The sequence below is a fragment of the Anser anser genome, assembly GCF_964211835.1.
Source record: "Anser anser genome assembly, chromosome: 1".
NCBI lineage: Eukaryota > Metazoa > Chordata > Aves > Anseriformes > Anatidae > Anser > Anser anser.
In genome coordinates this window covers 138,974,866-138,994,305 of record NC_139720.1, presented here as the reverse complement: position 1 = coordinate 138,994,305, position 19,440 = coordinate 138,974,866, and the positions used below count along the sequence as shown (strand labels likewise).

At 37.8% G+C, this 19,440-nt stretch overlaps 1 protein-coding gene across 5 annotated transcripts in view; it reads right to left on the bottom strand.

Moving 5' to 3' along the window:
• PPP2R3B (protein phosphatase 2 regulatory subunit B''beta) overlaps nucleotides 1-19,440 on the bottom strand; it is a 51,325-nt gene that overhangs the window by 17,055 nt on the left and 14,830 nt on the right. For 4 of the 5 annotated variants that reach the window (XM_083805245.1, XM_083805247.1, XM_083805244.1 and 1 more), the window contains exons 3-6: nucleotides 3,822-4,007; nucleotides 1,967-2,070; nucleotides 1,314-1,416; nucleotides 532-606 (exon numbers count right to left, since the gene is read on the bottom strand). In XM_083805245.1, the coding sequence (XP_083661371.1) occupies nucleotides 532-606; nucleotides 1,314-1,416; nucleotides 1,967-2,070; nucleotides 3,822-4,007 (468 nt within the window). Of the gene's footprint in view, nucleotides 1-531; nucleotides 607-1,313; nucleotides 1,417-1,966; nucleotides 2,071-3,821; nucleotides 4,008-18,049; nucleotides 18,285-19,440 lie in introns of those variants that run through there. The other variant, XM_083805248.1, reaches the window with a different exon arrangement.

Here is a 19,440-nt window from a genome sequence, read left to right as displayed (position 1 = left end):
TGTACAGAAAGAATACTTCAGTCATGTAACTGTACAAAGAGAAATGAAGCTTTTCTTGTATAAAAAACCTGCCTAAAAAGAAAAATCCCCGGAGAGGAAAATGGTAAGCAGCTTCAATATATTCATTACTTTACTTGATGCTGAACATAATCATGCTAATATAGACTTTTCATTCAAAATTCCATTTAATTAATCCCAGAATAAGGGTGGGATTCTAATGAGTATAGTCTACATCCACAATCAAGTAAGTCTAAGATAATAGTACATTTTTTCTTCAATGTTCATTAACTTATTCTGCACTATTACAATTCAGTGTTTCTCCTCCTAGTATTAAGTTCACCACTTTCTACTACAATGCTAAAAGAAATCAATTTTCTTCACAATATTTCTAGTTATGTAGAAATGAAGACTGACAGCATACTCAACTTTTTTTCCCTCCAAAGGAGAAAGATGCTTATCAACTAATTTTAACCATTCTGATTTTTGTACTTAATTAACAAGAATAGCTTTTCCAAATAAAAAAACACTTACTGTGGTAATGTACCGAGAATGAAACTCAGATGCTTCTTTTAAAAATGATAGGCCAGGATGACTATTCACCACATCCTACAGAGAAAGGAATAACAATATCCTGAACAGTATTCATCAGTGACTGTATAAAACAAACATGCTAATCTGTGCTATCTCCTTCCTTAAGCAAGAGGGTTCAAATTAAGTAGAATAATTAATAGCTTCATTTATAGCATGCTTCGTGTAAACACTGATCACCTTAAGAATAGAATAATCTCTTAATAGCCATATAACCTGAAGGTTTCCTGTATTTTACATAGGCAGAAAATTTTGAATAAACTAGCCAGATAAACACTGACTGTTGTAGCTTATAATTGTGTCTGATGATGACGCACTAAAAGTCAATTCAGGTTTTATAAATTTGTTCGCTGCTCTTTGAGAGAAATTGTATTACATCTTGAATGCATAGGCCACTTTTCCTCTGCCCTCCAAAGGGCCTCCTTGACACAAGTAACTTCAACTGCTTTTCAAAACCCCAAAAAAATTCCTGATACAAGCTACTCCTGCAAACAATTTCAAATCCATACATCTTACTGCAGATCTTAAAAAAAAGATATCACCTGCCATAAAATGATTAACTTTAAAAGAAGTCACTAGCATCTCAGGGGACAACACGAAGTGAGCTACACAAAGTATTATTAATAAACTTTAATGAAGACCATGAAAATGCATGTTTAGCTAAAAAACTCTGCAAGCTCGTAATTTTGTTTTGTTTTCTAGAACTAGTTTCAGTTGCAATTTACTTGTAAAAAAGGAATGAAGTCTTCTTGCACCAAATAGTTGCATCCAGGGTTCATTAGAAGATGAACAAACTTTGCAGCATCATCATAGCAGGTCTGAAGTATTCTGAAATGTAAAGATATGCATTTACTACCATACACAGAAAATCGCTCCTAGGATGCCCATACAAATTAGCATGAATAAGTCTTACAAAACTGCAACCACAACTTTTAATTCAAAAGATAATTAATCACACATGGCAAAGTTCACTCCAAGGGAAGTTAAAGCAGTATAATCTTGTACATTTACATTAGAGGAGGGGGTACTCAAAGTAATTGCTTATATGAAAGGACATTTTCAAGTTAGAACTAGGAAACTAAAGAGGAAGTAAAAAGAGAAGAAAGCATTTTGACAAGAAATGACATCTGCAAATTAGTGCCGTGGTTTTTACTTTTCCCATAAATAGCCAGTCATTTATCACAAGCATTTAAAAATCTTTAAGTATAATAGAGTTGTTTGCTTGTTTTAAAGGAATGATCTACTTACTTTGTCCCAGGTAAAAGTTTGCTGTCAATGGCTGATTATAGTAGTGTTTTCTTCCCCTTTATAGACTCAGAGATTAGACTATCACATTTCATTTAAAAATACAGTATCTCTGAAAAAGTGATCTACTTACTTCCTCCACATTGCAACAAACTTATGAACTGACACGTATCCTGTTCGTTCTCCTCCAGCACAATAAAACAGAGGACCTTTCCAGTAAAGTGGGCATTCACAAGCCTATAATTAAAGTATACATCAAGTCAATTCATTGACAAGATTGCTTACCTGAGGGTTACTCCCTCATAAGTCTTTCAAAAAAAATAAATTTTACAAGTATTAAGGAAAAAACAGAGGAAACATCATGGGAAAAAACTTTTTGTAACATTACATGTATCTGTAGGGGATTAGAAGCATTACTGACACTATGGTAAGCACAGATTTTTTTTTTTTTTAAGTTTATTTCTGAAACTAGCTACACCCTCCAAACTAGCTAATTTAAAGCAACTGCTTTAGGCCAAAATTCAGAAGAGGCAAGTAAAACAAAGCAACCTGCAGCATTCCTAATAGATGAATGCAGTCACGTCTGGTCTGTCCACCCTCCAAGCAGCTGAGCAGAGTCCTTGCTATTGGGCTGGACATGTTTAAATTGAGCTCTGGGCAGCACAAACAGTTACACAACTTCTGGACTGCAGCCAGTTTACGTTTGTCTGGCTTGGAGGATAGCTCAAGTCATCTGCATCGTTGCATATGCATGCACATCTTTCCCACTTTTGGTAGCAGGCCGGCCTGCCCTGTCCAGCAGTGCTTCACAGTAACTAGCAGGTACTCCTCCACAACTTGAGTGTTTCCATACAGCTGCAGCGCTGCTTCTGTGTCTGCTCCAAGCTTCCTCAGTCCTCACAGCAAAGTGCCGCTCTCTTGACTGACACTGACTATGCCTTGGAGTCGTCAGATGTGCCAACATTTGAGAAGCTCATTTGGATCTCAAAGAAGACTAAATATTACAAGATGTGCAAGGTCACTGGCAGAAAAGGATAGTTATTTCTCATGCATGTACATTTCTCATGCCAGTACTTACAGAAGTGTTTCTCACAAATACCCTGCTCAGCCTGAGAGGCTTTTCCCTACCCTTCAGGACGGTGCCTTCCATCACTGAGTTGTAGCTGACTGGACCCTTCCAGCTCACTTGCTGGAGCACCCCTTCTAGTTGGAAAGGAGCTGTGGAAGGAGGGAATCCTACCGTTCAGCTTAGCAGTTAAACTCTTCTGGTGAGGTAGGCTAGGAGCTCCTCAACCCCTAATCCTGCTCTGGAGAAGAGCCTGCTTCTATTCTTCTAGGCCCTGGACTTGAAATGCAAAGTGACAGGAACAGGGATGAGAACCTAAGACTCATGACCAAGACCATGACTTGCACTGATACTTCAAGCACTGATTAGAAATTTAAGTTTAACTAGCTTATTGTGTACTACAAAATTTACAAATCTTAGCTGCTTTGTAAGCCTGGTATTTTGTTACTCTACAGTAACTTTAACTCTTCACGACTGACTAAAGAGTTATAATTTCAAATTACCAAATGATTCTGTGTTTCAGCATCTTTACAGTGGATGTTCATGACAGTGCTTTAAGAAAAACAGCACTCGGAAGATTTTATACCAATGATAGGAACACTTTCCACCACATGACTAATTTTGTAGAGGCCTAAAAATCAAAGTGCATACCAAGAGTGGCTTTTGTCTTAAGTCTATGGGTCAACAAAGAACACATTTTGTTCTGTGGTTTGTTACATTTTCTAAGAATAATGTAAGTTTTAAGACAGACTTAATGCAAAGCTTTCCACTCATAACTGTGCTATCAACATCAGCAGGTATGCTGTCTTACTAGCACTACCTTGCTGGAAATGAAAACCCATAATGCAAGAAAAAGCACAAAATTCCTGTTTCCTTTCCATAGGTGTACAGTATTGAAAGAAGCCAGCCAGCAAATTCTCACCTTTGCAACTTTCCCCATGTCGTCTAAAGTTGCCCTCTCATTCGGAAACTGAGAGAAAGTTCTCTCAATTTTGGCAATCACAGCATCTATATTCACTTTTTCCTTAGGACATCCTCGAGGAAAATAGAAAGTTGGAATGGTTTGACTAAGCGATGGTGGCAAAGTTTCTTCTTTCTTCGCCTGAACCTAGATAGATAAATATACATTTGACAGCCAGGTACAATGAAATCATGTATAATAGGCATCCTCAGATGACTTGATTCTCTTGGTATTATCTGTTACAACAGACCTTCAAAAAGATTTCTGATGACAGGCTGAATAAGCTATTTAAGAATGAGAGCATGTTGGAAAAATTCATGAGTGTTTCCAAAAACTGTCATTTAGGAAGATTTCTGGTATGTTAAAATTTAATAAAAACAATTTCAGTCTTCAACCTATCAAGTTTCAAGAATAATACACCAGACAGCTTCTTGGAGACATCTGAAACACTTGTGTTATGTTATCAGTTTCAGAAGAAAAACTTCAACTTCTAGTTTAACAGACAGGTCATGAAAGAATCTGCTTTTGAAGTATTTCTAGTTTTACAGCTTCAAACTGTTGAAATAAGCATGACAACTTTGTTGCAAACTACCATCCTGTTAATTACAGAGAAGATGCTTGGTGTTTTTGTTCCTAAAAAGCGTTCAGTTTCATAAAGGAAGTGATTCTTAGTGTTTTTTTGGTACACTGTATGCAATTATGGCATGAGTGCTTTGAAGTCTGTTTCTCAAGAAATTTCTGATATAGCATATTACTGAAAAATAAATGACCAGTAACAAGAGAAATTATTTAAACACACTTAGCCTAGGTAAAGATGAATTCACCTTGTACTTAGTCTCAAAAAAAAAAAGTCCAATAACACAGAGAAACCAAGATAGCAAGCAAGGTAAAAATAGAATTGCGGCAACTTAATGTTAGTGGTTAAACATGAAGTCTTTCATCCCAAGGCCACTACCCAAATGTAGAAACAATGTTTACTGCTATATGATGGCTTATTGTAGTGTAAATATGCTCAAAATCCAGAATTACATCTCATTTCCAACCAGAGTTGAAGAAAAAACAAACCAAAGAACCCTCATTTTACTTCTTACCATCTTGCAAAGGGTCTGTACAGATACCCTTCCTTATGTCAGTGAAAGAGATAGGTACTTACAGAGAGCAGTTTTTAGTTTTCTGGGTTCCAATCTAGGAGCCTTTGCTGCAATACTACCTGTGCTAAAACAGCCTGAATTAACCTTTCTTTCCTCTCCTTGACTTTGAGCCACTGATCATGCTCCCAGCTGCAGAAGTCCCTCAACTGAGTTACAACTCCTATTTCCTAGAGGAAAAAGTTACCTTGAAACTGATGCCTAGAGTCAGTTGCTGCCTATCATTTTCTAAGAAACCTATAAATTAGAATTTCTGACACCTCAACATTAGCTTAGAGGCTCAGCTAACGAGGCCTCAGTTCGCAACAGAAGTGCCATGGGGGTACTAAAAAACCCTTCCACCTGTAGACTCCAAAAACTTTGGAAAAGAACAAAGACAGCAAGATTTTTACCTTCAAAGTAATATTACCATCAGCACTACAAATAACGTATGTAATTGGGTTAATACCTTGTTTAGTTCTAGAAACCCAGTGCTACACATCAGCATTTTAGCAGGGCCCTAGCAGTTACCCTAGGCAGATCAAAGACCTGCTCCTCAGGCTGGTACCACACAAAAGCATGCTAGCTATAGCATGCTTTTGAGCACTGGCAGTCAAATGATCTTTTATTTAACAGAACCGAAGTCTCACGTTTGTTGCAAAGAGCAAAGTTACCTTATTTCCCCCTTTCCCCAGCTGCCTGGCCAGCTGCTCCAGGTGAGTTGCTCCACTCACCACGAAGGAGCAGGCATTAACATGCTGGTGAGTGAGGCCCCAGCTCAGAGGACACGTGGTAATTACAGACTACTTCACATTTCAGGTAACGTGAGGTAAAACAGTTATTAAAGAAAACCTAGCACAGACAGACATGGCACTTCAAAATCAACAGCTAAGAAAACTTAGAGCCTCAGAACAAAGGGAAAGTTTTCTTTTAAAAGCAAAAGTAGGGTCAGAGGGAGAACTGTATTGGAAAAGGTCCCAGGAGAAAGAGAAAGGCGGTCCACAGAACTATTTCACTGTAAATATTTTTCAGAAAGTACTCATTTACTTCAGGTACCTCAGACTACAAAATAAATGATTTCCATTAGTCCAGGTCAAAAGCTGTTCTTAAACACGTGTGGAAATCTCAATTCAGGATCTGTAGTGAAGTTACACCTACTAGAATAGCTCTTCTCGGGTGTTATTTAAGAGAGTTACACAATAGAGGCTTTTTGTTTATTTTTCATCTTTTTGTCTGTCATAAATATGTTCCAGATAGTGATCCTGAGGAAGAAGCTAAGCAACAGATTCAGAACTGAAGACAGACATATGTGAAGAAAATTGATTTTTCTTTAAAGTAAAGATGTTACATCTAGGCCTTACGTTGAATTCAGCAAGCTTAGCATAAAGTTATCTAACATTTAATCTGTAAAACAGTATATTTGTTCCATTCAAGTATAGAATACAAACTCTCACTTTAAGACAAAACCCTTCTCCTTATCATGAAGGATGTTACCTGTTTCTACATGCTGGTTCCTCAAATTAGGCGAGAGAAAAAAACAAAGATGTTTCATTTGCTTCAGAAAATATAAGACCTGCCCTTCTGATGGATTAATTTGGTGCTTACATACAGGCATCTAGTGAGAATACTATCTCGGGTGCAATGCAAAGTGACCCTGAATATTCCCTGTGCTCTCCAGCAGCCAGCTCAGAGCACAGCTCTCCCACCGTATCTGCCATGGGGATGTTTTGAGCACACTGATGCTTCTTAAACACCACAAGCAACTTCCAGCTGGACAATCAAATTGCACTGTTAGCATCAGTCAACACAGGGATAAAAGCCTGCGCCAAAGAAAGAAACTGGTCATCCGAAATGAGCAGCTCCAACTAATGCACTACAGAGTTCGAATTACACCTCCTCCCTCTCCTTGCCTTCCCAAGAAGGGCCAGGGACTCTTCTCTTCTCGCAGCTTCAACTCTGCCGACAACCGAAAGGCTTCCAGTACAGCTGAGGCTCCTCTGCTGTTTGCACTTTAATGAGGGGATGTGTGACGGGCTCGGAGAGCCACTGCTCTCTAGAATTTCAGCTAGATCCTTCTGTGGATGTGTTGTATAGCTGGTAAAGAACTTATTTCAGGGCAGTCAAAATGCTTAATTGTGGGGGATTAAGCTCTTCTAAAATGAATTAAAACTAACCATGGGATTTTTTCCTTAATAAGAAATGGCAGAAGTCTGCTAGTGGCAAAACTTTGAATTGAAAGTCCGCAACAGCAGTTCATTACTCATTTGAGACAACTATGCCACTTCAGTGGTCAGTTTAGTGTTTACAAAAACTGACCTACATTTTCTTAAACCCTTTAATACTAGTCTAGTACTGGCAAGCTAAACTGCCAAAAGAAACTTGCTTGGTAAGAGATGAGTTCCACTGAAACTTGGCAAGGCACAAAACCCAACATACTTGGAGTTAGGGATATTGACTGTATGAGCTCGTAAATAGCTCATCCAAGCAGATGCATGCTGAATTGTTAGGACTGAATGGTGCATTGGCCTTGGCAATAAGTATATGTGAAGTCCTGAACTTGTAATTGTATTTTAAACTGCAATTGCAGTTTAAGTTTTTTTTGCTAAAAGATGAAAAGTGATGGTTCCCTGAAAATTCCTTGTTTATAGAAACGTCAACAAGTTTGTTAGATTTGTCTATAAAGAATTCATGAAAAACTCTTAACACAATCAGTTTTCATTTCCAAACTAATAAGGATTGTCCAGTTATCCAACACATTTGCCTTCACTTTTACAAAGGAAGCTGAAATATATATCCCAGTGGGGTCATTGTTCAAAGGGCAACTTTCTATTTTATTTTGCTGCTCTCTAGACCCTTTACCAACTGTTACCAGTGGATGGAAAGTAAATTATTAGAATTACAGTAGAGCAATATAGTAGTAATTGGACCAGGGAACACAGACACCCCACCCCTCACCCCAATGAGAGAAGTTCAGTCTTATTTGCCTTCTTACATCTGCCAACAGGTGAGTTACACTCAGCAGTTAACTTGGTTCTAAACAAAAATGAAGATACCTCATTTTAAAAGCCCCACTGTGATTTTCCCTCTCCCCACTTAATGAATGAAAGAGTCCTGCAATGACAAGGTGTCTTCCTGAAACACGAAGGAAAGGGGCATTTGTTCCCAGATATTTTAACACTGTACACTCAGTCAAGTCTGTCCCCATCTGCAGGTAAGTACAGAACTTCACAGATGGGCTTCACATTCAAAGACAAGTAAGTGAAACATCACTTAAAAAGGCCTTTGTGGAAAAATGAACATGGTAAATATGTTTATAAATGTATTTTAAAGACGTTGCTGATTATGACACAAAGTCACTGAACTGATTTGATACTTGCATTGTTTTAACAAGACTACAGAAAAAGATAGCTTCATACAAAACCTTTTATGCTTTCTAGCATTTGACAGACACTAACACCTGTTATACCAGTTTCTCTGGAAACATTCAAAATGTGTTTTCAGAGATAGCATTTAGCTCTTGCTGTACTATTTAACATGAGCTGCCACAAAGACTTCCAGACTAGAAAAGTCAATGGAACATACACAACAGGGTCAAGACAATAGGACCTCCCTCCAAAAATTCTACCTTGCATTTATGTACAATTGCACATTAAGTTATGGCACATAATTCCAAACAAAGTGGCATTATGTACTGAAAAAAATATTTTGTACTAAAAAAAGATGTTTTCCCCTCTCCAACAGGTAAACGTTTGGTTCAACACCTGACTATTAAACTAGGGATGTTACCAAAAAAACAGGAGAATATTACAATACTTTTCAAGCGTGCTATGCATAAATGATTCTAGTTTTTCCATTGACTGAGTCCTCTGCTCTTGCATATCACATTTTTTGCAAATACTACCTGGGCATATCAAAGTGCATAATAACCCAAAAAGCTATTCTACATACTATTTGGTTGTTTAAAGTCTAACATCCCTGCAAACACCCACTTAGAGATATTATGAGTCACCCACCAGGAAAACCAGATGCTGCATGAAGTTCCCTTCTTTAACTGATACAATAGAAAATAAAAAAGTTAACATGGAGACCCAAGAGACAGTAAGGTGGTAGTAAAGAGACATAAATGCCATTTAGCACGTGAACTTTAAAGTTCTAAACAAAACAAGAAATATTGTAGCATAAACTTAATGATTTAATTACTGCATTCTGTAGGAATCAACTGAATTTTATGTCCTATTATCTATCAAAGTTACATGTTACTTGTGAATCTAAGAAAACATGACCAGTAAGCAGGTACAAAAGGAGTACCCAATCAGCCTTCCTGCCTCCCCATTCTTTTTTATAGCCATTCAAGTCTGACCAATAAAGTCTCAGAAATATTTGAGTTACTATCTATTTGATTATACAGTGAAAGTCAACACTTCCTCTAGATAAATAAGTGGCATGGTAACTTTTATAAAGCTTAAATCCTGAGAACACCAGGTTAAAGATTCATGCTACTAATACCTAGAAAATTATTCACTTATCTGCAAGGAAAAAAATATTTTAGAAAGTCTATTCCAAAATACCAAAGGTTTTGGCATGTTAAAGTTCCTTCAAAGATCTGCTTCAGGATAGGTAAGCAAGCTTAATTCTACAGCTACCCTCAGGACAAGAAAAACTTCTGTAACATAAGCTTGCTTGACCTTGTGGTAGACATTCAGATTTCCAATTATCTAACTCAAAGAAATGATGTTTTTCCCTTGTTCTCTGTAAGCTCTTAGATATCTTCCTTCTAGCCAAACTAGAAAGACAGATTTATTACTGCAAGAGTTCACTGACTGCATCATTTCCCATTCAGCTTCATATGCTTAACAAGAGAATCCTTTGACAATTTAAAGCTTTCAAAATTATTTGTCCAGACAGACTTTCTGTAAAATCTAGTTATTACCCTGAAAAATAACTTGAAAACAGTAATTTAGTCTGAAAGCTTACTAACGAAGTTTCACAGCACAGCATAAGGCAAGCCAAACCACAGTACACCTGCATCTTCCCCCACTCCCTTATCTTGCTTGGGTTTACTGACCTTTGCGTCAGTACCAGTGGCAGTGCCGCAGCCTGGGGAATTGCCTCAGGTCACCGAGGCAGCTGAGAAGCAATGTTAAACTACTTATTCTCATCCAGTCTCCCACAGTTGACTCCACTTAGAAGCAACATGGTTCTGGTGCTAACCTGAGGAAGGTTAGAGGAATACTGTGGCAATGTTGTTGAAAGAAGTTTACATTACCCTTAGAACTACACTAAGACTGTGATTGATCTTGCCAAGCATAATTAGAAAGTTAAGACATACATGGTCAAGCTCAGAGACACACCTACAGAGAATGAGCCTGTGCCAAAAACAGATGCCAGGGTATGTATGCGCAAGTCCTCTGGCAACACATGTTTTTTCAGTCCCAGTTGCTTCCTATCCTTCAGTTATTATTTGGCAGCTGTTTCTGGATGTGCTATAGAAACTAATTATATCATACATGCTTTTCTTTCCTTTCCTTTCCACAGTAAGAGATAAACAAACATCTATTAATTTTAGCCCTTATAGTTTTGAACTGGCTTGCTTTTGCTTTCAGGCTTAAAACAGGTCAGTTCTCTGATCCAGTTTGGCCTGTAGTCACTTGAAATTGGTGCTACAATGAGTGGGAGGAAATGAGAAAAGGAATGCAACTTTCCATGAAGTTCTAGCCATGTACTATTAGAAGGAAAAAAGTACTTTAAATTACACTGTTTCTGATTTTATACATACGTATCACCTCAATCAACACAAGGGAGCAACTGTTCAGCAGCCCCTCCAGTGCGGTCTGTATTTGCCTTAAAATTCTGCCCAGACCAATACGTTGGGTGTCTCCTGCTGGTGTGCAACATCATGCCTCATCTAATTTTCCACAGACTACCTATCGTTCTCATCTGACTTATGCATGTTCTTGGCAGTTTACTCTCAAGCCTGTTTTTGTACAAGAATCTAAGGTCTCTTGGTCTTGTCATTCAGTGACAATGATAATCCCCAATTTTAAAAACAACTTTATTCTAGGGACCAAGCCATATATCACAGTCCTATTTCGGCAGAATTAAAGTGTCCTGGTGTTTCTGAAATTGACACCAGTAAAATGAAGTTTAAGGAAGGCCCTAGACTTGCACTGCTACTCACACAAGTATGAAATTAGAGCTAGAGTTCCATGACCTAAAGATATATATTAGGTTTCTTACTTGCTACAAACATATAAAAACAGCTCTAGGGATAGATAACCTTTCTCATGATGTTTGGTTCAACTCTGTCGGCCTCATTGTGTTCAGAGGTCAGCAGTTCAGAGTGCAGACCCTGTTACTGTCAGTTAGAGACAAAGCAGTTGGTGAACCTAACTGGTCTGATCTCTCTTCCATCCACTAGGTCAGACAAAACCCTTACTGATTCATCACCTGGTGGTCAAAATATAAATAGAAAGATCAGAAGAGTTGGTTGATTTGTATGTTCTTTTTTCCCCAAAAATACTCAGCATCAAGTTCTACTGTATTTCTAGTGCAGTAATGAACTACTAATATGGCCCACGTTAATAGCAAATACCAACTTCACCAGCAAAGTATCAATCCTAGAATATTGCTGGCTATCAAGTTGCAGAGATATCAATTTACATTCATTTTACAAATTAATATTGGAAAATTCAGCTTCTTAACAAGCTAGAATCAGGTCTATTTTGTCACTGAAATAATGTTTGTCTGCTAACCTCTGATTTTGAAGGAAAAAATCAAAAGGATTTTGTCACTTGCTTGCTACCTGAAGGAAATTTCTCCTCTCATTTTCAGGGTCAGAACAGCAGAGTAACAGGTAGTTCAGCTAGTTATTCTTAGTCACGTAATAGCCAGGGAAAGAAGTTTGAGTGAAATTGCTGTGGCAAACAATACTGTTACATAGTCTTAAGTCTTTCGTTACATAGTCTTAAGACTTGCTAAAGCTTAAAGAATTAGTTCTTGTGACTATCAGAAAGTTTTGAAATGAGTAATTTGTTTCCCCTTTGAATTAAGCAAGCCACATGTAGGCAGCCAAAGTGAGCCCCACAAGTAAGCTGCCAAATTGAATCCATGTTCAAGTCTTTCTGCAGAGCAGAGCATGCAAAAGTCTGGACCATCTACACAAAGCTATTTGGGATAGTGTGTTAATTCTCACGTAGGAGGAGGTGGTAGGTAGTGCTATCCAGAAAAGGTTTCCACTTAAAGTACAAGATCCATTCCATACATACCATCTTTTGCATTAAAATTAAAGACACATTCAACTAAAAGCACATCACCACAGATGAGCTGTATTCCACACACGAGTAGTGAGTAGCATGCAATGAACATGCGAGCTGGTATAGCTGAAATAGACAAATAATGCAGTCCTGCTGGGAACTGAAATACTCTACTGCAAATACATTATTGCTGTAGAAAGACCTTAAAATACAACTACATGTATTTTGTTGTCCCCCCCACTTTAATTACATAGAACTCCAGCATTAAAAGTTTCCACTTATGCAGTTAGAGTTCCATGATTTCCACGATTTATTTAGAAATGCCTTGAGGTGGGGTACAGGTGGAATGGAAAAGGAAGAGGCAATTACATTCCCCCCAAAAAAACATGTGCCCAGGAGAAGTTTGCATCTTATATGTCCACAAGTAACCTGCTTTATTTGCTGACAGAGCTTTTACCAGAGCCTTTAGAGGTACGATCCTCTAACAGTTTGCTGTTGCTGACCAGTGGAAATACATTTTGCTTCCTCTGCTAATTCAGGAAATGAAAATGGTACAGATTATAAAACAGAAAAAATACCTAATGAAAAGCAACATCTACTACATTTTGTGCCAAGATAGAAGGGGTACAAAAATATTAGTCACTGCCTGTGAGTTGTTGTCAGACAGCCTCCATTTTATGAGCTATATCAAAACAAGCATCCAAGCCAGTAATATACAAAGTTTTGCATATAGTTGCAGCTTTCTCAGAAAATACTTTGATCATAGGTTAAATCCATATTCCTGTTCCTTACCAGGATGTTCTGTTTCAGGAGACTAGCTAGTAAGAGCCTCCTAGTACATAATCATTGTGATTGTACACAGCCAATGGATCACACTGGGACTCACTACCTGCACAGGAGTCATGACTGCCTAAACATCATTTTAATGGGGAAAAACTGACAGCCAGTTACCTCAGGCAGTTCTAGCATTTGTCTATGGAAAACAGCCCTAGTCAGGACAGGCCATCAGTTCAGCATCAGAAGTAGCAAATAGGGCTAAGACAGACATCCACTTAATTCATAAGCTCTGCAGCTTTCCATGTTTGCAACAAAACAACTTTCAGTCACTCAGTGCAATTGAGCTTAGAAAAAAATCCACTGAAACAAGAAAAATATCAGCCTGCTCAGCCTTGTTACTGAGCTGTGGAGTCATTAGTGTAGTAAGTATTCTGTTAACTTTTTGTCTGGCAATGCCCCAGCAACTTCTGATTTGGACAATTGTGAAAACAATTGCACATTCCTCTGATCCTGTAGAATTTGAAGGCTATTTATTTTTTTAATACAGAAACGTGCCAAACTGTTACAGGCTTTCTAGGATACAGAATACTGCTGTCGACAGTCAGAGCACACCTCCTATATTAGGTAGTGTAAGTGATTATAAAGGTAAGAGAAGTATGTTAAAGTGGAGAAAATTAAAATGGAGAAAAGGCTTGTGAAATTTTCATTCCAAAGGCTGGAAAAAAAAGTAAATCAGAGCTCTCCAGTGCCTGAATTGTTGGGTCAGGATTTATCTGCAGAGGGTACTGACATGTAGACTCTTAAATCATGCGTGCAAGTAAGCTGTAACAAATGTGCACCATATTGGCTTTGCTACAGAAACAGTACACACTTCCATAAATTTATGACCAGCCACCAGCAGGTACAGAAGCTGCTGCCACAGTGTAGCCAATACATTTTAAGCTCACACCAGGAGTCTCCATTGCCCAAGTGGCAGAAAACTTCTCGTTTGCTTTTGGCTTTCTCTGCATGGCTAGAGCTGAGGACCTGGCAATCCATTAGCAACAGACTGTCTAGGAGAATCTCTCACCTTAACAAGCCAGTCTCGGTGGGCAGCTTAGATACTTTCATTCTGTATTAAATGCTGGCATTACACCAAACTAACATCAAGCATGGCTATTAACTACACTCAGAATGACGCTTCCATTCCACCCCCCCCCCCCCGCAGCAAATTTATTTTTCCCCCCTAAAAAGGGAATAAAGTTGTGTACCTGATGTAGAGTTATTTTGTAAAAGCAGATATCATGTCTCCCTCTGTGATATTAATTCATCTCCAAACAAAATAAAATTAGAAAATTGACCCTGTTAGGAAAGCTGGCTTGCTGAAGGCCTCCAATTATTACACAACTTACTTCTTGACTACAGATGTAAAACTGCCTCAATTAAGCTTTTCAAAATTCCCTTTCCCTCGGAAATGGGAATGTTATCTCCATCACTGGAAGAACCAGTACACTACAGCACAAGCATACACCAGCCCAGCACACATTAACACCTACAGGCTGTTGGTGTTCGTTGTCATCTTGAATGCGTCACAAGAGTTTATGAAACATTTTGGTAACAGAGGAGTGCAAAAGCAATCAAGAGGCACTAACACCTAACTTCACTCAGAAGGAAAGCTAATCTTGTGAGGCCCAGCGGAGAAATTGAAGAAATATTTCACATGCAGCTGACATAAATAGCATGCGAAAGCAGCATTTAGTATCATTAACAGGTGGTCATGGAACCAGTAGCTTGCCATTTCCACACTGAGGTGTGACGCATACAGCTACAGGGATCACCAAGTAGTAACAGCAGACAGAGGTATGATGCAGTTCAAGTATCAGAAAATACACCAGCACATAGTTCTGGCACTGAAATTCAGAGGATGAATTCAAGATTTGGGCCATTTTTCTTTATTTTTAAATCATATTCAGCACCAATTATTTGACTTTAGTGAAGTCTAGTTTTCATGTTAGAACTCAACTGATTTACATGAGCAGTGTGAGACTAAGTAGCTAAACTAGGAAAATAAGTGTTTTTCGGCTAACACTAAGCTACATGGGTGTAAGGATGTCACTGCACACAGATGTATTTTATTCTGTTACCATTTTGCTTCCAACCTCAGATATATTTTCCTCAAATAGCCTGGGTAATGATGCTGCTTACATTCCAGCTCTGACAGGTAGGGATGTCACCAGCTGTTGGCAGTCCATTTGACATGGTGATAAGTTTCCTCTCCCTCAAAAGTTTCAGAGAATTGATGAGCAAGATGGATACAGTGTCTCTTCAAGTGTTGCATTTCCAGTTCACTATATTCCGTAGACACAAAATTCCCTAAAAATGGTCTTTCTTACAACCAATGCAAGGAGATGAATTAATGTTCTTTGGTCTGTGCAAAGTTATCTACTCAAAAATTCAGTTCCCCATAACAGAGAACATTTCAACAGCTGTGTATTGTTTTAATTTTATTTTTGAGAAACAGTCTTTCCAGAAATCCCTATTTTGCTCAGTTCTATCAATAAATGCAACTGTTGAGAAGCAGCCTGTTCCACCACTTACCAAACCTACCCACCTCACTACTGACTGTCCATTTAAAGATTTTTCCATACAGCTTGATTTGCTACACTCCATTGAATGCCCTTTCCAAAGGACAGGTGATTATCTATGGAAAATTTATATGGCTCTATGCAAAAAACACCACCTCAGAATTCTTAGAAACTGTGCGAGACCCAGTCACTCCAAACCACCTCAGAGCAGATGCTGAGCCATGTGTAGTCTCACCACCCATGACAACTAGTTGTTTTACTTTAGGAGATTAACTCCTACAGCACTAAATTTCTTAAGAAGAATCTGACTTATCTGACTTTTGTTTAACAGCTTATAGAAACTTCACGGATATGAACACTTATCAAAGTATAGTGCAGGTATGGAAAAACAGGTCAGCCTTCATTTACACTTGATTTTAGCATTCTGATTTTACAAATTCATGAACTGTTCTGTCTGAAAGCAAATATTGCAGTGGTATAGAAGACTAAATTCCAATGGCAATGAAGCTCAGCAACTGAGAAAAGTTTTTCAAGTTATTCTACAAAAGCTCTAAGCAGTCTTTCATTTCAACATGAAATTTCTTCAAAGATTATGTAGTAAAAGATAAACAAACATTCTTTGAAATGCACCTGACCCATGAGGCACAACTTGAAATTAACATTAGCATGAAGGTAAAGAATATTCATCTTCTTCTATATCAATTTTTTATTGGCACTCGCATATTTAAGGTACTTTCATAAAGGTCTTCTAAAAATCATGAAGTAGAAATAAAACAGCATTTAAAATGGAACTCCAGATAAAATACTTCATATCAGATTGAGCAAAGACATCAGATTTTAGTTTTATATTCCTATTAAGTTTGTTCTGCCCAAACAGTTTTGTCTGTAATACAATTAAGTGGTTTAACGTGTTATTCTACAATTGCCATTTACCCAAGTGAAAATTGATTGTTTGTTTTCTGCATTGTAAGGTAACAGCTGGCAGGATATGAAAACTGAAAAAAACATTAGACAAGCTATTTTCAAAAGTATTTAGTTGCTTTTAGATATGCATTGCCATACTATATTGAGACCTTTTCTAGCTCAACACAAAAAAGCCTTGTACAAGTGCAAGTGATCCAGCTATCACTCGATGAAAGACAGATCAAGTTAACGGGCACCACACAAAGTAATAATAGTGTTTGTTTACAGCAGGATGCCATGACTAGATTAAGCTCGCCTCATGCTCTGAGTTTCAGAAATATTAACTGCTACTTCGGGGTAATTAAATATAACATTTTCCATTTCTTTTGGCTGTCTCTAATGTTCAGCATTAAAAAGTTCAAAAATCCTTTCATTCACAAATTTATTCTGAATGGCATAAACCAGATTGGTCAGCATTTGAATTATTCTTTCTGCAAAGGCACAAGCATTGTTCATATAGCTCAGCTGAAATAAATTTGAAATATTAATGTAGCAGGTACCAGGCTAACACTTTTTTAGGGTCACAGGGCTCCAGCTCCATTGCCCTCTCTTGAAGGTCACCTAAAGGGACACTACTGCACTGAACACAAAATTAAGTGGTGGGCTATATTTAGAATGATTTGAAAAGTAAAAAAAACTAAGATAATGTAATATTTACTTAACTACCAAACTTTCCTTAATTAAAAACAAGTAAAAAATGTCACACATACTGTCGCTGATACACCTTTAGTACATGAATTAGAAGTGAGGGTGAGGTAAGGACAAAGTAAATGTTTTCACATACCACCAAAACACTTAAAGTTCGGTGCTAGTTGAGGAAATACTGAATTTCTCCAATAAAAACAGGTTTAAGCTTTTGCCCTCACAAAAGAATTTCTTTGAAACATTTATAAGTAGTTTTCCTAAGAACCACGCATTTCAAATGCTTCTATTCTCAATTAGGAGCTCACTTTAAAATGGTGGATTTAACTCACTGTTGTAAAACAGCAGAGGCACTTGTATGAACTACATAGCAACAACTGATCTCATCCAAATAAAAGTCTAAAAAAAACACCACCACGAAGGCATTCAGAATCATCACGTACAAACAGAAGCACTTTGACATATTCTGAGTTAAAGTTACAGCTTACTTCAGTATATTTTAGTAAAATGTAAATTAATCCCCCAGGGGAAATACACAGATTGTGACTATGCAGATTAAGGAAAACAGTCTGAAAAGTCTGAAAAGTCTAATGGCAATAGGCACACCAACTTTCTACTGCATATGCCTCTGTGCAAACATACTTCATCTATACTACATGATTCGGTAAGCTCCCCTGTCTTTTTGTTTGTTTGCAGAGAAGTACCTGTGCAACCTTCTAAAATACAGAAGAAAACATCATACATGAAACCTAGTGAAATACTGCTAGTTGAGGAATAACTTCAGTGTATTTCCTGAAATTTGCATGGTTGTAAAGATACAGCTGAATACAATAACTTAATTGTATAAGAACTGAAAGACAAACCTGGACCTGCTGAAAAGCTCTCAGTCTCTTCTTGAACCTAGAAGGTAAAACAAAATCACATCCTCGAGCTAGCAATGCCAACTCCTTTCTTAGATCAGGATCTTGCCGCAAAGAAATTTCCTTTATCCTCATGCTTTCGGATTTCATATAATGCCTCTGTGCCAGTCCAGGCACTTGAGTCCCAGTAAATAGCAGAGCTGTTGTATTATCACACAGTGCCACTTAAAGCAGCAGCAGCTGCGCCTGAGTTCTGTGGTATTATAAGAGAGTCAGCTCAACTTCGCCTGCTCCATACATTAAAGGGAACTTGGCTGGAATCACAAAAACAGATTGGAAAGTCACTTTGGGGGCCTGCCCTTTCGTACATGCATTCCAGAGTCTAAATGGGATAGTATGGAAAAAAACAAACCTGTTTGGAGGAGCATCTATAAAAGCAGCTTCCAATTTTAAAAAAAGCAAGCCCTAGAAGAATGTGAAGAGGCCAGCCGTGGTCATTTCGTAGCTTCCTCCTCCTCCCATCCCCCCCCAGCTTTTCCTTCTGTCACAAAACACTCACTGTCTAGCTTCAATTAAGTACCTCACCAAAGGATAAGGCTTACTGCGCAGCAATTAAACTCCTTTTAAGCTCTTCAGTCCTTTAGCAGGAACCCTATTATATCAGAAAAATGAAGACAACAGAAAAAGCTGCAAAATTCCACGGAGTGGCTCACCTAGTTTCATATAGAAGTACGTTAGGAGTATCAATGATTTAACAAAATCCCCCCCAAAATTGACAGGATACATTTTTCTTGCTTAAATAGTAGTTTTTATAAAACTTAATATCCATGTATTAGATTGCATGCCTATCACATTTCAGTAGCACTAAAGTTAGAGTTAGCTACCTTTCTACTCTATTTTCAGTTTACTGAATCTTACATACATTTTATGGGGAATAAGGCTACTTTTTGGTCCACAGCAATCTCCTTCCCAGAAACAGACATTTGATAATCTTTTTTGGTAATCTTTTGTGGAAGTTAGTGACGTGTCCTTCCTCTTCTACATTTTAGGTACATTAAAAGATAACAGGTGAGGTTTTTGCATTAACACTCTTAGCCCCTCAAATTCTCTAAGATATTTTATGTTGCATATTTTACGTTGCCTGATTAATGCCTCTAAACAGTCATGCACGAGTGTAGCTACTAACAGCATAAATAGGAAGATGTGGCCAGTCTTCCTGTTTTCATCCCTTATGCTCTAAATAACTTTCTTGATTAGATAAAAATGTATGCAGCCAGGAAACACTGAAGCAACTATTTCACTATGAAGCTCAAGTTTTCTTGACTACATTATATTAGCTCCATTGTGTTTATCTTTAGCCTCATTCATCTACTCATAACCATTGTCATATATCA